Raw genomic sequence first — 16,919 nt, forward strand, 5'->3', positions numbered from 1 at the left:
TTTGTAAAGAATTTATTCGTAAATTAGGGTGGAAAATAAGTATTTGGTCAATAACAAAAATACAACTCAATACTTTGTAACATAACCTTTGTTGGCAATAACAGAGGTCAAACGTTTACTATAGGTCTTTACCAGGTTTGCACACACAGTAGCTGGTATTTTGGCCCATTCCTCCATGCAGATCTTCTCGAGAGCAGTGATGTTTTGGGGCTGTCGCTGAGCAACACGGACTTTCAACTCCCGCCACAGATTTTCTATGGGGTTGAGGTCTGGAGACTGGCTAGGCCACTCCAGGACTTTCAAATGCTTCTTACGGAGCCACTCCTTTGTTGCCCGGGCGGTGTGTTTTGGATCATTGTCATGTTGGAAGACCCAGCCTCGTTTCATCTTCAGAGTTCTCACTGATGGAAGGAGGTTTTGGCTCAAAATCTCACGATACATGGCCCCATTCATTCTGTCCTTAACACGGATCAGTCGTCCTGTCCCCTTGGCAGAAAAACAGCCCCATAGCATGATGTTTCCACCCCCATGCTTCACAGTAGGTATGGTGTTCTTGGGATGCAACTCAGTATTCTTCGTCCTCCAAACACGACGAGTTGAGTTTATACCAAAAAGTTCTACTTTGGTTTCATCTGACCACATGACATTCTCCCAATCCTCTGCTGTATCATCCATGTGCTCTCTGGCAAACTTCAGACGGGCCTGGACATGCACTGGCTTCAGCAGCGGAACACGTCTGGCACTGCGGGATTTGATTCCCTGCCGTTGTAGTGTGTTACTGATGGTGACCTTTGTTACTTTGGTCCCAGCTCTCTGCAGGTCATTCACCAGGTCCCCCCGTGTGGTTCTGGGATCTTTGCTCACCGTTCTCATGATCATTTTGACCCCACGGGATGAGATCTTGCGTGGAGCCCCAGATCGAGGAAGATTATCAGTGGTCTTGTATGTCTTCCATTTTCTGATGATTGCTCCCACAGTTGGTTTTTCACACCAAGCTGCTTGCCTATTGTAGATTCACTCTTCCCAGTCTGGTGCAGGTCTACAATACTTTTCCTGGTGTCCTTCGAAAGCTCTTTGGTCTTGGCCATGGCGGCGTTTGGAGTCTGACTGTTTGAGGCTGTGGACAGGTGTCTTTTATACAGATGATGAGTTCAAACAGGTGCCATTCATACAGGTAACGAGTGGGGGACAGAAAAGCTTCATACAGAAGACGTTACAGGTCTGTGAGAGCCAGAGATTTTCCTTGTTTGAGGTGACCAAATACTTATTTTCCACCCTGATTTACGAATAAATAATTTACAAATCCTACCATGTGGATTCATGGATTTTTTTTTTTCACATTCTGTCTCTCACAGTTGAAGTGTACCTCTGGTGCAAATTACTGACCTCTGTCATCATTTTAAGTGGGGGAACTTGCACAATCGGTGGCTGACTAAATACTTTTTTGCCCCACTGTTTATCAAATAATTCATATATTAAAATATTGCTCTATTTCACATCAAAACGTCCGTTCAAACACAATAAATTTAAATTTTCACTTTATTTCTGAATGAAATTACAAAGTCTATTTGCATAATAGATTGTATCAAAGTATTTTAAAATATTTTTTATAATTTGAATACGAACCTTTCTAGTAAAGTAATTTTCATAGGACAAAGAGCTCGTGTGAAGAACATACCGGAAGTTGCGTTCCCTCAAACCAAAGCATTAAAAAAAATAAGCCTAACCTTTCACTTAGATGTTTATTTATTTATTTACGTTAGGTTTACACACTTTTCCTCTTACTTTCTTTTTTTCAACAATACCAACTCATGTGACTGAGTATCTATTTGTGGTCCGAGACTAAGGAAAGCTTCTCTTCCATAAAAAAATTGGGGCGGGGAAAGTAGTAAAAGTGGATTGGAATAAGCAAAAAGAGGCACGGCCATTTTTGAATCGTTCTGTCAAGTTTGCACCCGGACAATAAACTTATAATTACAAACCTTTTCTTCCTAATTATAGAGTGGCGGCAAGAACAGCTCTGTGTCTCCCTCCAGTGGCAGCTATTAGGCATTTCATAGATTGTGGAGCACAACTGCAGAGCTAATAACTGGACTAAGTTTAAAATATCAGCCCCGTGTAACAGACCAGAGGTCTGGCAGTGTTTCTCTAACAGTTCGCTTCACTTCAGGGGCTCGGTGCATCTTTGCGGTGGAGGAAATAGCATCGAGCTGAAACGAGTAGGAGACTTGTGGTCGTGGTTTGAAACGCTGGAGCAATGCGCGGTCGCTTTACTTGCCTTTGTTTATATTTGACAAAAACAACACGAAAGGGGGGGAAAACATAAACTTCCTTCCTTCCTGCTCTTGCTGCTTCGCCACCACGACGTGCAAGTCTGGCCGCAGAGAAATAGTTGCAAAGGTAGATGCTTTGCTTCCTGTTTCCTCCGAAAAAAAAAAAGCCAGGCCTGCACCACTTGTATCTGATCTCTCCGACTCTGACACGGTGCCATGTTCTGCTCCCTGCCCACTTGTGAAAAGTTGCACGAGAAATGGCATCACCGAGAGTTTTGCTGGAGTGGTGCCGCGTCACATGCGCCACTTATCCCGACGTGGAAATAACTAACATGTCAACCTCATTCACAGATGGACTTGCGTTCTGTGCTATCATCCACAAACACCGCCCTGACCTCATGTGAGTAATGCCATATGTTAACAGAGCTGTCATGGCTGTGCGGAGTGAAGTGTGCCTTGCTTCTGACTTTCTAACTCCAGTTTACCCCTATCTGTTTCTGTTTAATCAGAAACAGAGGGGCTCGTGTGCACTTTGGTTAATCTGCTGTCATTTTGCTAATCTGCATCTCTTTTTAACCCTTTTTTTGTCCAGTCTCATTGGCCTGAAATCGGTTAATTTGGTTTATTTGACACTGAACCACTCCTCTGGAATCATCTCATCTCTGATCTTTTAATGCTTTTTGCTTCTATTGTATTTAGAAAAGTTCATTATGTAGTTAATCATCAACTTTGTCGCTCATTTATTGTTTTTGGGGTTTTTTTTTGTTTGTTTGTTTGTTTTGTTTTTAATTGAATCTCTCCAATTTCTTCACTTTACTCCAGAGACTTCAGGTCCCTCTCCAAAGATAATGCTTATGAAAATAACAAGCTGGTGAGTTTCTGATTGGAAACAAGAACGAAAGCATCCCGCATCTTTGTTTCGGTTTATTCACTTTCATTCCCTGTTTCTCGCCTGTGGGCCTGCAGGCGTTTGAGATAGCAGAAACAAAGCTGGGTATCCCTGCCTTCCTGCATCCGAAGGATATGATTTCCACCAAGGCGCCCGATCGTTTAAGCGTCATCTCCTACCTTGCTCAGTACTACTGCTTCTTCAATGGGAAGTCTTCGGGTGCGTTTAAGATAATCTGCCTGTTGTAGCCCTTAATTTTATGTTGTTGTTTTTATAGATGCTAGCATAAATTTTCAGGCTGAGGTTTGCTGTCCTGCTCAAACATATACAGTTGAATTAATATTTTGGATGCAGTGTTATCCCTCACTCTTCAGGTCAGGTGAATGAAATCAGACTGGCCCGTCCTCAAAGAAACAGTGCATGCACGGTGATTTGCATGTCTTATCTTGACTTTACAGCAGGTCCTGCCAAATTGTGGTCATCGCACGGCACTTCCTCACACAGCCTCTCGAAGAGCAAAACTTACCATCATCCAAAGAGCATGAAGGTGAATGTTCACAGGCTATTTTGGTTCTGATTTAGTCATCTCTGTGGTTGTCACTTGAGCGACTGGTTTCTCTTCTGTTTTCAGAGCTTGACTGACAGCAAAACCAGTCGAGAGGAAAATGTTTCTGATGCGAGGCCGCAGACTGTGTGCAGTTTGTGTTTGAAGCCCGTGCACCTAATACAGAGGCATTTAATAGATGGAAAAGTTTACCACCGCAGCTGTTTCAGGTAACAGAAGGTCACAATGCTGTGCAAAAGTGTTAAGCCACCTCGAGGTTTCTTTATATTTTGTTTCCATGGAGCCAGAATTTCTTGTCACTTTTTAAAAGTGGTCTTGAGCAATAGTTTTTCAGTTTCTTTGGTCATTGGCTGCTTTTTCGCTCATTTTTAGTAAAGTCCTTGTAGCTGTTTTTCTTTTTTGTTTTTTTTAATTTCATGGTTAAACTGCTCAACACTGGCCTATGAGTCATTCCAGCATAAAAACTCCACCCAAATTAACGGATGAAACAGTGTTGTGTTTGCGCATCACACACTACTTGGTGAAGAACCAGTTTTAAATTGTATATTTAGGCACTTTGTTACTAGCATCCTGTGGCAAAGGTACGTCATTATTTCCCATTTATTTAGCTGAATCTACCAACAACAACAAAATGCCAGAGATAGAAAAGTTTGCAGGCATGAAATAGTATTTTTGCACAGTTTAGAAAGAGTTATTAGTTGAAAACTAGACATATCTCGGCATGGTGTGCAGTAGGTTTGAGGAAACTGGACAGGTGTGTGACATAAAAAATACATTAAAGACCCAATAAACTATCTACAGTATGAAAAGTATCTAAAAGCCATGGACTTCAGAAATGGGGAAAAAATCCATCCACCTGAAACAGGATCTGAGACATACTTTTGGACCTTCAGTTGCTCCATCTAATGCTCCGTAAAGCTTCATCACAAATGGTCTCGGTGGACGAGTATCTGTCAAAAAGCCATTCTTAAGGAAGGATAGAAAAACAAACAATAGAACACTAACAGTCATGGATTGGCCTCCCAGAGCCTGGACCTCAACATTATTGAAGCAGTGCAGGATCATCTTGACAGAGAACTGAACAAAAGAAGAGCTTTGAATGTCCTTGAGAAAGCCTGGAGCACTATTCCTGTTTGCATGTTCCAATAAATCTCACTGCCTGTTTCCCACTTTCCTAGCAAAATATGAAGAAATGAGATCAGGCTCAATTCTTCTGAAAAGTACTGTAATACAGTAATATCTGATCATATTTGACACTCTTGATTCAGTAGATCTGGTAGATTTAGATTTCTCTTTTGTATTTCAGGTGCAAAGTGTGCCATGCAACTCTTTTACCACAGTCTTACACGCAGGGAAGTGACGCTGGCTCCTTGATCTGCGCTTACCATGCGACAAACAGTAAAGGTACTCACGTCGACGTCAGCAGGCAAACTGGATCTCAAAGTAAACTTCAGACAGTTTGTTATTCTCTGGGTGGACAGCCTATCACCAGCGTCCCTAACTACACAAAGAAAACCGAGTCACAGGACACACTGAGTTGCAAGACAGCAGAAACAGGCGGGACAGAAAGGATAGATGGAAGGACTCGTCCTGTTCCAGCACCAAGGCGGATTTCTGTAGGCCCTGTTCCTGCAGCCAGGATCAGAAGTTCACAGACTGTAAATAGCTCCCCTGCTGCAGGTAAACGGGCACACTTGTTTTCTTGTAGCTGTTCAGTCGTAATTATTACATTCCTGCTTTCTGCGTGTATTCTGGTCTTACATCTGTTTCTCTGTTAAGACATAATCATTATGTGTTTTGTTTTCCTCACTCTTTCTCTCTGCAGGTGGTTTATCCAGTCCAAGCAAATGTGCAGCCAGTCCGCCTCAAGGGTAAGTGTGACAAAAACAACCTGTTCATCGCTTCCTTTTGGCACGCACTTGTCTTTTCTCATGCATCTTTTCTGATTTGTATCTAATTATTTATTAAATGCTGAAAAACGAATTGTCACATTTGCCAATAAAAATATGAACCCAGACCTGATTTAATATTGGCCAGGGTGCTTTTCAAGGTTCTTACCTTGGAGCTCTTTAGCATTTTGGGAAAGAAGAGGAAGTTCCAGGAGGCTAAATTGAGCGAGCAGTGAGCGTTAGTGTGGCCACATTAGTAAAAGTTTGCACTGACCTGGATTTGATCCTGGGTTACAAATTCTCAATGCACAAATCCGTCTGAAACGTGTCAGTCTCACAAAAACGTTGATGTTCCGGCTCTACACAGGTTTGAGGTATGTTCTGACATCACAGACACGCTTGGCTTAGGATCTAAAAACAACTACAATAGAGAGGCTTGAACAGATGACCTTGAAGGGGAGATGGGCCAAATTTGAATCAGATGTTTTCTTCCCTTTGTGGCCAAAGTCAACAGACTTAACAGCACATCGTGTGTTTTGAAATATAGGTGCAAAGTTTCTGTGGTGGAATTCAAATAAATAAAAGAAAATGCCCATTCATAAAATGGAACAAGAGATAAGGTCTTAATAACTGACTTTCTTCAATGTGTTTTTATATTCCAATACTCTATAGCACCAGCCCAGTCAGCGCTAGATCTAAAATGAAAAGCAGCCATCCATGGATGGCCCTCGTGCATCCGGGACCTTGGACACAGCTGCCTCCAGCTCCACCTCCACTTCCCACTTTTCGATCCAAATCTGCTTCTAACTTAGATGGGTCGTCCAAAAGACCCAAAGTTCCTGCTCCAAATCCTTTTGAAGATGTGCAGGAGGACGACTCTCAAAGCGAGGTTGCTAAATCTGAATCTGAAGACCAAAATAAGCCTTTTTTGGGAGCTACCCAATCAGAGTGCAGCACCTTGGCATCGCAGGAGGCTGAAGAAAAAAAAGCTCTCCCACAGAAGAGCCCGGATCTCAGAGGGCGTGTTGACGTTGCAGAACCTGACCCAGTAAAAGAATTGACTGCAGATACTAACATAGAGAGACCTTGTGGTGAAAGAGGTGGAGATGGCGGTCAGATTGCTCCGTCAGATGTGACAGAAGCAGCAGGTCCGCGTCCCATTCCTGCATCAAGACAGAGTCGCATTTTACCCAGAAGTCTTTCTGTGCCAGCCATTGCGTCTGACCCTCGTTCTGCACCTGTCGGTGAAACACAGACGGATGAAGCTGCCACATCGTGGCGAAGTAAGGTACGACAAGAGATCAGAGTTAACCAATAAAGGCCAAACATTAATGCGCGTTTCACGTTCTACCAGAGGACAGTCTCATATGGCGTTTCTTACAGTTTTCCATATTATATATATTTTTTTATTTTCAGCCTTCCTGTGAAAACGATCCTAAGGCTCAAAGACCCACATTATCCAAATCAAATACCGTTCAGGACCTCTCGCCTTGTCGGGGCCCCGCACCTGGCCATGGATTCCCACTCATCAAGAGAAAGGTACAACAGCTGGATTTAAAACAAACTCAAAGGCCACAAAATCTAATTCGGAGTCATTTCTAGATGTGCCTTTGTGTCATGTAGATGCAGACTCATCATTAAGATGAGACGTTTTGAGCAAACTGAGTAGTTTACCCAGAATAACAAGGTTTAGTCACTTTTTTTGGTGTGTGATTTATTTAAGAAATTATTTCTTTTTTTGAAGTCTTCAGTTTTGGTGATATTTGTTGCTTGACAGGTGCAGACAGATCAGTGCACTTCCCCAGAAGAGCTGCAGGTGCAGATGAGAGAAGTGGATCAACATCTGGAGACACTGGAGGGAAAAGGAGTGGAACTGGAGAGGAACCTGAGAGGCTGCAAAAATGGTTCGTACTAAATAAAATAATTTATTGGCACAAAATTCTCAATATTGTGAAGCCGCTTTGTGTAAATACCATTACATTGACACTTCCTGCTTTTTTATTTCAGATAAACAGGAGGAACAAATGCTAATGGAGTGGTTCTGTCTTATCCACGAGCGGCATGTTCTGATGTGCCACGACACGGAGCTGGTTCATCTGTAAGCGTTTTTTCACTTGTGCGGCTTTTCTTTTTTTTCCGTGTTTTCTGAGCATCGTAAACACATGTGTAATTTTTATTTCTCAGGACAAAGCAGAAAAAGCTGGAGGACAGGCAGACCGACGTGGAGTACGACCTCCGGTGTCTCTTTAATAAACCGGGTTAGTATGTAGCTCTGTGCATTGTTCAGTCACTTTTATCACCCACTGTATTTGACATTAACGGGAATTACTGATCTGTAAATAATTCAGGGATCAATATTCTTTTATCCAAGGTTCTGTAGGCGTGATGAAAGGTCTTTAGCAGAAAGTTGACATAACTGCCATCAGACTTTTGCGTGTCAGGGGTGATTTGTGACAGCATGGCTGAAAGGGTGAAAAGGAATGTTTACAAGCCGAGACCTGCTGCGACACGGTTCAGAGACATAGTTAGAGGGTTTAGACGTGTAGAATCTTTATGATCATGTAAGAAAAGTACAGTGAAATTGTATGCAGTCCTATTTAGTGCACAGAAGGCAATCTAACTATCTCAATCAGTGTGTGTTTGAATGTGTATGTATGTCTGTGTGTGTCATTATTATTGCACTGTTGTTCACAGCTGTGAATACTGGTTGCACGGGTTAGTGAAAGGAGGCAAACTCTTCAGTGTTCATTTATTAGTTCTGGGAGATGTGCTGTTTTTCAAGTCTGTTTGCCTTGTTCCAACTGCACCGCCTCCCTGAGGGTAACAGCCAGGATGTGTGATGTGCCCATCAGGATACTGTGGGCTTTACTGTGGCACCAGGACCTGTAGAGGTCCTAGAGAGAGGAGCACAGCCGGTGATTTTCCGTGCTGCGCTGATGACCCTCTGGAGTGTTTCCTGAGCAGCGCAGCTTGCAAACCACACCAGGAAACAGTTCCGCCTGTACACTTTAAGCTCCTTGGCTAGGGAATTGTTTTTCAGGAAACCTCAGGGAGTGAAGTCGCCACTGTGCCGTCTTGATCAGCACAGTTGTGTAGGTTTTCCAGGTTAAATCATCATCCAGATGCAGGCGCAGAAACTTCAGTCACTACACAGTCCCTGCTGATGTGATAGGCTAAGGGTCTGTTTCTCCAGAAGTCCATTATTTCCTTAGTTTTTGTGGTGTTGAGGAGCACTTTGTTTTTCCACAGAGAGGACAAAGACTGATGGTCTAAGAAGAAGACCACAGACAAAATTCATGGGTGTAGTGAAGGAAGAAATGCAGAGTGTTAATGAGGCAGATGAGACACTGCGGTGCTAAAGGGAGCAGCTGGAAAGAAGAATAGATGATGATCCTAAAAGAAGGAAAGAAGACCCAGTTAAACAAACGTGACATAGTAATAGACTTGGTCATTTATTGGTTTGGGAAAGTGATCTAGTTTTGGCCACTGTGAGGGAACAGAGTCTGAGATTTCACTAACCTTTGTTCCTCTGTGACCTCCCGCGCTACAACACACCCACTGCTGTGGAGGGTAACAATGCTCCAGCATTTCCTCCATTTGAAAACTCGCTACTGTAAGTCTAGACTAGTGGAAGTCCAAACAGTTTAGAGATGGTTTTGTGAACTTTTCAAGCCTGATGAGAAACAGAAACACCAGCTCACACTTGACTGTTACGTCTGTCACTGAAAACACTTGTTTCTAATCACATATTTGAATTACCAGTTAATCTTAGAGGGTCACATACTTTTGCCATTCACAGACTGGTAAGTAACACTGGATCCTGACATGCTTTTTGATTCTAAATGGTGCAACAAGAACAAGAAACACTACAAGAAGGCTCTGAGTTGACTCTTAAAAGGCACTGAAATGAATTAATGTTTCTATAAGAATATTGTTGCTATCCTATCAGTGGAATCCAATGGAGATCGCTGATTTGTTAAATGAAATCTCATTGTGTTGAACTTTCATTGTCATCATCTGCACACACAGACAAGAACTGGAGTCAGGAGGATCGAGATAAAGAGAAGAAGCTGATGGATGAGCTGGTCACCATCATTGAACAGAGGAACCACATCATCAGCTGCCTGGATCAGGACAGACAGAGGTACTTAAGGAAAAAAAATCAATTATGCTTTTGCATTTGTACATTTTATCTGAGTGCAACTTTGTTTTTCTGATTAGGGAGAGAGAAAATAACGTGCTTTGGGAAGATGTAATGAACAAAGGTAAGATAACGAGCCTTCTAATAAAAGCTCTTTGGTACTGTTTTGTATCTTCTGTTTTGCCTGTATGACGAAGGCAGAAAGAAACTGATTCGTTGGATCACAAATAATGCTCTATGTCAATGTTTGCTTACTGCTTAATGTTTGTTTTGCTGCTCTTTCGTCTCTTCTCAGACTTCCAGAAAGAAGGATTAAAAGAGCTAAGGAAGCCCAAAAAAGATTTCAAGCCTACAAAAGTACTAAAAATCCTGAACCACAAAGAAGAAAGCACGAAGAACTCTGTGGATAAAAAGAGTTGAAGTGTCAGAAGCTCTCATTGTTCATGTGTGAACAGTATGAAATATGCACTTATTAAGTACATGCTTACTAATTATGTGTTAAAGCCCAGCTCAGTAACATCACCAAACAATTTGTATTGTTCTCAGTTGGCACGATATATGCATTATTATTAATGTGTTTTTTCACTCTAAAAATTATCATCATCTTATTTTTTATGGTATTGTATGATCACATACTCGTGGGTTTTTTTTAAGTGTGCAATAAATCTCATGTGTTAAGTACTGTCTGTAGTGCATTTGAATTCAAAACAACAGACAAAAAATATTTAATATACATGCACAATGTACCTGTTAACACACCAGTAATGTAGGATTATGTTCATTCTCAATTTTGCAGTGTTTTTTTTTCTTCACTATGATTTTAAGTAAAAGGAAAATAATAAAGAGCAGAGGCTGAAAATACTTGGTGACTCAAAATACGAGTCTTAATTTGTGGTTCTAGTAGATCTTATTCTGAAAGTTTGTTTGACGTCTGAAAATTAATGAAAAAGGGAGAAAAACGTGTTGGCTGTCAAGTCTAAACGAAACCCAGGTTAAATTGCATTTAATCAGAATCAGAATACTTTATTGATCCCTGGGGGAAATTATTTTTTGTTGTGCTCCATTATAAACCAACATAAACATAAACCAACATTAAGACAAGATAGACAATATGCTAACTAAGAATAGTACAATATATACATACATAAGTCACTCATAAATAAATAGCTGGAAAAGAAACGTGTAGTTGTAGCAGTAACCAGTGTGTTAAGTGGATGCGTTGTACAGGGAGATGGCCACAGGCAGGAAAGATTTCCTGTGTCGTTCAGTGGTGCTGAACGACAGCAGCTGCATTTATGTTAACAAAGAAAATTATCTGTTTCTCATAGTTTCAAACAAAAAGAATGTTTTCCCGTATTAATACTGTTGTATTTTATTTCGCAGTAAAATTAAGGGTCATAAAAAGCTACAGGCTCATTGACAGGACTGCAAAAAATAAAGAGAGAAAAAGACAGAAATACCGCTCGTACGACAAATGGCGAATTTTATTTATTTATTTAAATTACAACAATCAACTTTTTTTGTTGTTTGTTTTTTGGGGATTTAAAAACAATAAATAAATGTAATTGTACTGGCGTACAAGTGGAAAGAAAGTTCCTTTTCCTGTTTTTCATCCGGAATATTTTCCAGCGCACCAAACCACCGGAAGTTTAAGCTTCGTAGCGTTCATGTGGGTCCGTGTTAACAACAAAGTGTGTTGACTTTCTTCTACGGTTTGAGTAATATTTTACGTAAATTTTAGGTTAAAACATGTCCGACAACGAAGATAAGTAAGTAATGATGACACTTTGATGAAATTCATATTAAAATGCTTGTTTCTTTATTATAACTCGGCGCGAACTAGCATTGTAGCTAACGCGGTTAGCCACACTGCTAAGTGCTCTGTATAAACTTATTGACAATTTGCTGTCTTTAGAATCTATTTATTGTCTTTTAAAAACAAAACTTTGTGTCAAATTTGCAGCTTCGATGATGGAGATTTTGATGATGCCGAGGAGGATGAGGGATTAGATGATCTCGAAAACGCGGAAGACGTAAGTTGATGATTCTCTTAACTGGACAGCACAGACACTGCTTTGCTTTTGTTGTTTGTCGTCAGTTTTATTTTAGCACTACTGATCGCTGCCTTTGTATCATGTTTATTGTCGGTTGTTTTCTGGTGAATAGGATGACCAGGAGAACGTGCAGATCCTGCCCGCGGGAGAGGGCCAGCAGGCAAACCAGAAGAGGATCACAACTCCGTACATGACCAAATACGAGAGGGCCAGAGTGCTGGGGACACGAGCCCTCCAGATAGCGTGAGTGTTTCTTCATTGTCATTTACGGCTAGGTTTAAGGTTAATCATGCTGGAGGTGTTGACGTTCCACGTCCAACTGATACAGAGGTTATGTTTCCCACACGAGTCTGCCGATATTCAAGAAAACCTGACATAGGAGTTTCCACTTTTGTGTTTATGAGAGCAAAGCATTTCATAACTGTCAGAGTGGGTCGTAAGGCACCACAGTCGGTGAGAGTGAGATGTTGAAAATATTCGTCCACACTTCTTTGGTCCTTTTGTCAAGTTTTGTCATTGAATATAGAACTATGCTGAAAGGTAATGTAAAAGAGTACTGCAGTATTTGAGTGCATCTGACTTTCTGGTATAGTACATTGTGTTACTTTGTCTTTTGTAGGAGCAAAGGTAAGGACTATGAATAATTGAGTGAAGCTGGTGCACTTAATGTCATGTTAATATAAAATTATTTAGCACCAGAAATATCAGTTTACCTGTGATTAGAGTTCATGTTTTACAGATGATAGTTGGATTCACGTGAGCACCTTCTGATCTTAACCTTAGTGAGATTAATGGGTTAGCAAGGTAAGACGAGGCTAAAGCCAGCGTTTTCAGTGTCACAAAGATGGCTTTCCTTTGACCTGGCCAGATCACCACAGTAACTTCTGCTAAATACACAACCTGGTCAGCAACATGTTGTGGTTAAAGTTTTAGTTTAAAATCATTCAGAAGTGCCACATCTTTACTGATTTTTTTTATTTTTATTTCCAGTAGCCTGTAAATGTGATATAGATTCTCTGCTGAAGTGAGATGTTTTGTAAATGCTACCTGTAGAACTTAAAAATGTCTCTAATGCTCACTCGACCCATTCTGCGCTAAAGGAGAGTCAAACATCGTGTCAGACGCCCCCTTTCTTATATGTGAGCACACAAAGAGCCTGAGTTAACAAAAACAGTTCTGTGATGACACCTGTCATCTTTGACTGGGGTTTTAGGTTTTGTCAAGCCAGATAGTGCAGGGAAACCTAGCTATGTTGAACTTAATTTCTAGTATATGCCTCTCATTTACCTTCTACAAACCATTTCAATTTTTGAAAAAGAGAAAGGAAACTCTGCGGCACAAAGTAAAGCACAATCAAAAATTACTTGCTTCCTCTTAAGGCACTTCCACCTGTCAGTGATTAATCCAGACTTCCTTAAATACTAACCCTCAATTATCTAAAAGAAGAAAACATGGTGTTTGTAGACTGAACATTGAAAAAAGGCTCTAACACTGTACTGATGTGGTTTACCTGCTGACTTGTCTCCAACAGGATGTGTGCTCCAGTTATGGTGGAGCTGGAGGGAGAAACAGACCCGCTGCAGATAGCTATGAAAGAACTAAAGTAAGCCATAATTTTCTTTGATGACTTTTTGTCATTTCTCTTTTTCATGTGTGAGTGACATTATTTAAAGAGCAGGTGACTGTAACAGTATCTCTGTCTTTTTGTCCTCACTGACAGGAGCAGAAAGATCCCCATCATCATCCGCAGGTACCTTCCCGATGGGAGTTACGAGGACTGGGGTTGCGACGAGCTCATCATAACTGATTAAACATCTTATGAAGCAGTCTACGCTGACAGATCAGCCTAAGCTGCTTCACAGCCACCACCCTAACTGGTTTTACACAAACCCAGTGGAGGAGTCTCCTTCACGCCCACTCCCAGATCCAGTCGCTGTAATTCTCCAGTGACTGTAAACATGAGGTGTACTGCATAAGACTACTTAAAGACTCAAAATAATGCAAAACAAATTAGTATGCTGTTTATAGTTCATAATCCTGTGAACTTACTTATTGTTTTCCCCTCTAACTATTTGTTTAGTGTTCATCACAACCCAGCTCATTTTTCGTCTTTCTTTTATCTGGTACCCACTGAACTCAATTGTTTTAGCGGCTGCAATGCTTCTAAGAGCCACAAGGGGGAGATATATCTCAGTCAAATACTTAAGTTTTATAAAGGAATCCTGTATTATGAAGTATTTGTGTTTTTGAAAAGAGGTGATTGTAGTGAAATTACAGTTTTATTGTTATAAATAAAGATTTTTGTATAAAGAGTTTGATTTATGTTACTTACACTATGAAATGTAAACAGAGGTTTACAATGAGGGTGAAGTTACACTCTCTGGGTTCATAAGTCATAAAGACTTAGGAATCCTACTGCAACAAGCACTAAATGCACACATTACTGTAGTAGATCGATAGATAACAGTAAGAATCCTCACTTCCGACAGTGGGTGTTGATGTTTACACGGAGAAGTATTGTCACAGTCATGATGCATGGTGTGTGTGGCTCCCCCCGCCCCACTCCATAAACACAAAGCAGCCAAACAGTCAGTGTATTGTTTTAGGAGAAATGGGTTGTTGCCCGGGCAGAGAGACGGCGAGTGAATGCGGGAAGACAGAGAGAAAGTTTGTGAGAAAGCAGATTAAAGGATTTCTTGTAGGAGGCAGTGTGTGATGATACTCTAGTAAATAGGCGAGCGGATTATATGTTGCTTGTGTGTGTGTTTGTGGGAGCTCCGTGACATGTATGTAAAGACAGAACTGATTTGAAAGGAAAAAAAAAATGCAGCTGGTAATAAAACTGATGAAGAAACTCGTCTTTTTTCTTCTGTAGTCGACTTAAAGCAAAGGCGTGTCGGTCACTGTGACCTCTGAGCATCAGCAGGCAGGAGCCAGTTGGCGCTGGTATTAGTAATTATGTGTAAAATGTGTGAAAAACTGCTTTAATCTATGAGTCTTTTGATTGGAGGAGACGGCGCCTCGGGGTGATGCTGCGCTTCTTTCATGGGCTGGAGAGGGTGGCTCGTGATGCTCACCAGCACCAACACAGGGAGGCCAATATCAGGTCGCCTCCAGCAGAGGGAATGACTACAATCTCCCGAGACCTTCGCTGGATCAGGAACTTCCACCTCCTACTTGATTTGTTTGTCATTTGTCTGATTTGTTTTTCAGTCCTTTACAACATGACTTCTCTTATTGCTTTCCTAGATATACGCTGACTGGCCACTGTATTAGGTACACTTGTTCACCTGCTCATTATCACAAATATTGAATCAGCCAATCACATGGCAGCAACTCATTGCATTCAGGCATGCAGATGTGGTGAAGATGACCTGCTGGAGTTCAAACTCAGCTTCAGAACGAGGACGAAAGGTGATGTAAGTGACTTTGAGTGAGGCGTGGTTGTTGGCGTTAGGCAGGCTGGTCTGAGTATTTCAGAAACTGTTGATCTGCTGGGATTTTCCCACGCACCCATCTCTAGGGGATACAGAGGAGAATGGCCAGAGGTGAGAGGCAAGCTGAGAGGAATGTGGCAAAAGCTAAAAAAACACTTAACCAACTAAAGTCTGAATGCACACCAGAAGACCACACCTGTGCCACTAGTCTCAACTTAGAAAAGAAAACTGAGGCTACAATTTGCACAGCTCATAAAAAAGTGTTTCCTGATTTCTCCTGTGATATTCTGATTGGATGATCAGAATTTGATATAATAAAAAAAATATAAAAAGAACATTTAAAAAAGGTGATGTAATCGCATGGTGGTTATTTTCTTTGCAGCTTTTAGGCCCCTTTGAGCACTAAGCCTACCTGAGTAGTGTTGCTGAACATTTCCTTTCCTTTGTGGATGGAGATAAAAGGATTGGACATGTTATCATGACAGGATAATATACCATGTCAAAAAGCTCAAATCATCTTGATGGTTTCTGAGTTTATAAGATACCTTTATTAGTCCCACGAGTGGGAAATTTCATGTTAAATATGTACTTAAATGGCCTCCTCAGTCAACAGATCACCATCCAGTATAGCTTCGTTTGGATGTGGTGAAACAGGAGATTCACATTATGGATGTGCAGCTGACACATCTGCCGCAGCTGTGTGATGCTGTCATGTCAACATGGACCAGAATCTCAGAGGAACATCTCAGGAAGGTCCAACCCTGTACTAACAAATTGAACTGCATTTTACTTCCTTTGATCAGCAGTGGTCATCTCATAGCTGCAACACAACTGAGTCTCATCTCTCTTTCTTTCACCTGTTGCACCCTCCCAAACTTTCATTTGATTCTCTATAATTGATTTCTTTTATACTTGATCAGTAGATTGGATTATCACAGGCTGATCTATTACTGCACTCTGGAGTTTCTCCTCTGATTCTTCATTTGCGTTTGTCAGTTTGGTCGTATCAGCACAGAGCCTTTGTTCTATTTTTTCATGGATCATCAGAGCGGACCGTGCCACCTCCTTTCACATCTCAGGCGAAGGAGATTATGAACAGAATGTGCTCAGCTAACGTTTCATTGCCTGCGAGAATCAAATGAAGCCTTTTGAGCAGTATCTCAACAGTCACCTGTCTGACACCTGCTTTGACATTCATTTGACACAAAATCCCATAACTCTGTCTATATCTTCTCCTTTTCATTATTTGAATCCCATTTCAGCTTCTGATTTTTTTTTTTTGTACTAGGATGGGGTGAGTGTTGGGGACGCTTAGATAGCGAGGGTTGCTGGGTCTCTGCATGGAGTGTAGGAGTCCCTTTGTATCCTGCTGAAGCGGCAGGCCAGGCAGTTATGGGTACGCTCCCTCATTGCCCATGTTTCCCTCCTCCCCCTAGATCCCTTTCAATGGCCCTCTTTGTCTTTGCAAAGTATCACACAGCCGATTAAAAAGAGGGAATTAAAAGTCAGGCTTAACCCACAACACGCACACACATACACACACAATATAAGGAACCTGAAATATGCATGCATAACCAACCCTGCCCCCCGAGGCTGCATTACTTTAAGTTTATGTAAAGGAAGGTAGCTGCATCACAGTCTCATTCATCGCCCTCCACATGCACGTCACTA

At 41.4% G+C, this 16,919-nt stretch overlaps 2 protein-coding genes across 3 annotated transcripts; both read left to right on the forward strand.

The window, feature by feature from the left end:
* Positions 1 to 1,624: 1,624 nt before the first annotated feature.
* On the forward strand, positions 1,625 to 10,435 carry LOC309705821 (MICAL-like protein 1). Of its 2 annotated transcripts, none has more exons than XM_082531827.1 (15): positions 1,625 to 2,673; positions 3,096 to 3,144; positions 3,240 to 3,381; positions 3,624 to 3,709; positions 3,794 to 3,936; positions 5,034 to 5,407; positions 5,553 to 5,598; positions 6,289 to 6,904; positions 7,033 to 7,155; positions 7,394 to 7,520; positions 7,624 to 7,714; positions 7,801 to 7,874; positions 9,646 to 9,760; positions 9,838 to 9,881; positions 10,053 to 10,435. In XM_082531827.1, exons 1-15 carry the CDS (start codon positions 2,531 to 2,533, stop codon positions 10,175 to 10,177), a joined length of 2,298 nt encoding a protein of 765 aa, XP_082387953.1. In that variant the 5' UTR covers positions 1,625 to 2,530; the 3' UTR covers positions 10,178 to 10,435. The 2 variants fall into 2 exon arrangements, with proteins under 2 accessions (XP_082387953.1, XP_082387952.1); XM_082531826.1 differs by having other exon boundaries at positions 1,626 to 2,673; positions 3,621 to 3,709.
* Positions 10,436 to 11,379: 944 nt separating this feature from the next.
* Positions 11,380 to 14,123, forward strand: polr2f (RNA polymerase II, I and III subunit F). The gene is made up of 5 exons (XM_082531877.1): positions 11,380 to 11,526; positions 11,721 to 11,790; positions 11,924 to 12,054; positions 13,343 to 13,414; positions 13,532 to 14,123. Exons 1-5 carry the CDS (start codon positions 11,507 to 11,509, stop codon positions 13,620 to 13,622), a joined length of 384 nt encoding a protein of 127 aa, XP_082388003.1. The 5' UTR covers positions 11,380 to 11,506; the 3' UTR covers positions 13,623 to 14,123.
* The last annotated feature ends 2,796 nt before the right edge of the window (positions 14,124 to 16,919 follow it).

This window comes from Aulonocara stuartgranti (assembly GCF_965226115.1).
Source record: "Aulonocara stuartgranti genome assembly, chromosome: 4".
NCBI classification, from domain to species: Eukaryota; Metazoa; Chordata; class Actinopteri; order Cichliformes; family Cichlidae; genus Aulonocara; species Aulonocara stuartgranti.